General features: G+C 42.4%; 1 protein-coding gene across 1 annotated transcript; it reads left to right on the top strand.

Moving 5' to 3' along the window:
• The first annotated feature begins 213 nt into the window (after positions 1-213).
• On the top strand, positions 214-778 carry LOC111553241 (60S ribosomal protein L21). The gene has a single exon (XM_023227916.1). The coding sequence runs from the start codon at positions 258-260 to the stop codon at positions 738-740; it is 483 nt and encodes a 160-aa protein (XP_023083684.1). The 5' UTR covers positions 214-257; the 3' UTR covers positions 741-778.
• The last annotated feature ends 3,645 nt before the right edge of the window (positions 779-4,423 follow it).

Here is a 4,423-nt window from a genome sequence, read left to right as displayed (position 1 = left end):
CAGCCACACTGGCCACCTTACTGTTTCTGGAAGAGGCTGTTTGTGGCCCTTGCTTAGGGAATTTGCTGAAGCTGTTCCCTCTGGCTGAACCGCTCTTCCCCCAGATAAACCTGCAGTAAACTTACTTACCTCCTGCAAGTTCTTGCTGAAATCTCACCTTCTTCATGAGTCTTACTTTGACTACTCCATCAAATTTTGACACCTGCTCTTTCCTTTCGGCCGGAACCGCCATCTTCCAGTAATTGTAATTCGCCAAAATGACGAACACAAAGGGAAAGAGGAGAGGCACCCGATATATGTTCTCTAGGCCTTTTAGAAAACATGGAGTTGTTCCTTTGGCCACGTATATGCGAATCTATAAGAAAGGTGATATTGTAGACATCAAGGGAATGGGTACTGTTCAAAAAGGAATGCCCCACAAGTGTTACCATGGCAAAACTGGGAGAGTCTACAACGTTACCCAGCATGCTGTTGGCATTGTTGTAAACAAACAAGTTAAGGGCAAGATTCTTGCCAAGAGAATTAATGTGCGTATTGAGCACATTAAACACTCTAAGAGCCGAGATAGCTTCCTGAAACGCGTGAAGGAAAATGATCAGAAAAAGAAAGAAGCCAAAGAGAAAGGTACCTGGGTTCAACTGAAGCGCCAGCCTGCTCCACCTAGAGAAGCACACTTTGTGAGGACCAATGGGAAGGAGCCTGAGCTGCTGGAACCTATTCCCTATGAATTCATGGCATAATAGGTGTTAAAAAAAAAAAAAATAAAAGACCTCTGGGCTGAAAAAAAAAAAAAAAAAAAAAATTTTGACACCTGCCCCCTTCCCTCTCCCTGGGCACTGCTGACCTGCCTTATTTTTCTTTAATATTTCCTTTCTTGTTTTTTCTTTATTTCTTTTCTTATAGCACTAATCACTTTATAATTTATCGGATTATTATTCACTTCTTGCTTATTTTCTGCTTTTGCCTGCCAGCATATAAGCTCTGTAAGGTCAGTGTCTGGTGACTGTTTTGTTTACTGATGTTCCTAAGAATGATGAATGGTGCCCGGCACTTAGTAGGACCATAACAACCCAATAATTGGTTGAATGATCATGTGTTGTGTAAAATGTACTTAAAAAGGAAAGGGGTAATGTCTGTGAAAGCATGGGTTTGAGGTCCTGGCTTGCCCTATCAATCAATCATTAATCTGTCAGTCATATCTATCAGTCATCCATCTGTCAATCATTATCTACCTATTATCTATCTGTCATTCATATGTATCATCTATCAATCATCTCTCTGTCATTCATATCTATCAATCATCTGTCAATTATCTACCTATATCTGTCATTCATATCTATCATCTATCTGTCAATCATATCTGTCTATCTATCTGTTATAATCTATCTATCTCTGTGTTTTTTGGTACTCTAAAAAATACATACTGCTAAATTTTTTTTTAAAGTTTATTTGTATGTTACCCTCCAAAATTTTGTATACCATCAGTGGTGCACTTGGGGACACACTGTGGTGTCTGTGGGGAGAAAGAAGAAGTTGACATCTGATATGAGAAGTAGGTGGGAGAGCGCCGGGGTGAGATTGCAGGGAAGGGGGAAAGGGAAAGGGAGGGGGCAAAGTAGAGCTCATTCTTGTTTTCTCCTAGATCTTGGTGGATTTTTGGGAGAAAAAGGTGAGGGAAGGAGCAATCAGAGAAGGAGTTTGGGATTCTGAAGGCAAAGAGCTAACCAACATCCCACCTGCTTTCCAACCACCCCTCCTACTTCTCGTACTCCTAGCTCTAACCTCATGCAAAATCAAAAATCCCCAAAAAACAAAAAACCAAAAAACTCCAAAACAAACCACCCCTCCTCCCTATTGCTTTCTGAGCTGAGAAGAAAGCCTCTTAAATACTTTTGTCCCCTTGACAAGTTATTTTTATATGGAAATAATGTCTCTAAATCCAACATTTATGGTGATTTTTTTTTTAAAAGAAAACACTCCACAAATCAGCAGCTCTCTTGTTTTAAGCAGTTGCTAGGGTTTGGAGAGTGGCTGCTTGGTAAACACACTTCGTAAACACCAGAAAAGATTGTATTCAGTGTCCTCAAATCAAAATCAACCTTCCCAAATTCCTACTTTCTGTTTCATTGACACAGGAAGAGGCTCTCTAAAAGCAGAACCCAGATGAAGGGTTCCTGGAGGACATTTCTCCTGGGTAACCAGGGCTGGGAACCCAAACATGTCTGGGAGCAGCCACGTCCCCTTTATCCCCTTGTATTCCTCCAAAGACCTTTGGCTCTTTACCTTGCACTGGAAGGGATCAGGTATAAATGTTACTAGGTCCATTTCACAGCTGGGTAAAGAGAGTCAGGGGAACCTGTCTCCAAGCAGAGCTGGGAGAGAATGTGTCTCCAGGTGCCTGCTGATATCACCAGGCCAAATAACCTCCTTGAGTCATTTTTTCGGTTCTTGAGAAACAAGCTGATTTCTTGGGGACAAATCTGTTTTTGTATCCCCTCTCAGAAGCACCTTCCTGTCTGTTTCCACCACCGCATCTTAGTTTGGAGTATCCCCCCTCTTCCTTCTTGGTCAATTCCCAGAGTCTTGTAACTCACCTCCAGTCCCCACCCTATTCCTCTAAGACTACCAGTGTCCTCTTTCAAACATGGATCATGTCACCTGTCTTGTTTGCAAAATCAACAAGTCATTGGTCTTTGCCCCAGAAAAGAGCAATGCTTCAAAATTCAGTTCTGTTTATTACCTGAGAGTCAGGTTCCCCTGACTCTCTTTACCCAGCTGTGAAATGGACCTAGTGACATTTATACCCGATCCCTCCCAGTGTGAGGTAAAGAGCCAAAGGTCTTTAGAGGAATACAAGGGGATAAGGGGGACGTGGCTGCTCCCAGATATGTTTGGTTTCCCAGCCCTGATTGCCCAGGAAAAATGTCCTCCTGGAAGCCTAACAGCCACCCTTCATCTGGGTTCTGGGTTCTGCTTTTAGAGATCCTCTTGCTGTGTCAATGAAACAGAAACAGAACTATAGCTTTGTCAGTCCAAGATGCTGAGCTCGGACTCTCAGGTGATTTGGGGAAGATTGAAGGGCAGAAGCTGAGTGCAAGAGTTTGCCCTGGCCCTCACATAATCTTCTGAAGGGGATCCATACTTGCCTGGCTGTTAGCCTGTCCGGGCTCTGTCTTCTTCAAGGTCAACAGAGTGTACTTGGGTTTTTATATTTTTTGTATAATTGGAAAGTTACATATCATTTAGATTGTAGATAGCATATGTCTCAAGGATCTTTCTTTTTCTCAAGGTTTCTGAAAAGGATGGCTCTCTTGTGTTCTTTTGGGGACTCACCTTCCTTTCTCTGTTGACGTGAGGAAAGAGAGTATAAAAAAGAGAGAATGCTAAAATGGGTCAAAAACTCCCGTTCTCAAAAAAGTGGAAGCATTAGGCTGGACCCTATGAAATTGTTGATATGTAATAGATTTATTCTGCATATTATAGACCTGTGAGCCCAAATGTTTTGAGGTATATTATCCAAGGGATTGTTTTTGGGTAGCAGAGGAATTGGTGATCAGAAGGACCTAGAAATGAATCATTAAGAACACACCATGTCATACTCAATCTATTTTCATTTTGGTAGATAGATCAGGGTCTGTGAACACAAAGATCCTTATTTGACAGACACTTGCCATATGCCTGGCACTATTAAATGTTTTACCACTAACTCACATAACTTTCATAATAACCCAATGAGATAGGGGGATGTTACTATCCCTATTTTCTGCAAGAGGAAATGGAATCACAGAAAGGTTAAGCAACTTGCCCAAGGATGCACAGCTAGTAAATGCCAGTGCTACGATTCAAACCTGGGAAGTCTGAATCTGGAGGCTGTGTTTTTAATCTTTCTCCTTTTCTGAGGCCGGGGTTTGGATGATAGCTGAAGTTGGTGAATTTGTAACAGGCTGGAAAATGCTTCTGGGATTTTATTCAGTGGAGATTTAACCTTGAGAGGAGTACCCACCTCAGCCAACTGTGCTTCCACTTCTTAAGCCATCTGTGCTTTGTTAGGGATATTGCCTTTACATTAATTTTCTTGGCCTGGCATGGTGGCTCATGCCTGTAATCCCAGCACTTTGGGAGGCTGAGGCAGGTGGATCACCAAGAGGCCAGGAGCTTGAGACCAGCCTGGCCAACATGACAAAATCCCGTCTTTACTAAAAATATAAAAATTAGCCCAATGTGGTGGCTCATGCCTGTAATCCCAGGTACTCATGAAGCTGAGGCAGGAGAATCGCTTGAATGCAGGAGGCAGAGGTTATAGCGAGCCAAAATCGTGCCACTACACTCCAGCCTGGGCGACAGAGTGAGACTCTGTCTCAAAAAAAAAAAAGTAATTTTCTTTGGAAATATTGGCACCTAGTCCTCCTCAGAAACCACTGAT

Source organism: Piliocolobus tephrosceles, chromosome 20, assembly GCF_002776525.5.
Source record: "Piliocolobus tephrosceles isolate RC106 chromosome 20, ASM277652v3, whole genome shotgun sequence".
NCBI classification, from domain to species: Eukaryota; Metazoa; Chordata; class Mammalia; order Primates; family Cercopithecidae; genus Piliocolobus; species Piliocolobus tephrosceles.
This window is presented reverse-complemented; position numbering and strand designations above follow the sequence as displayed.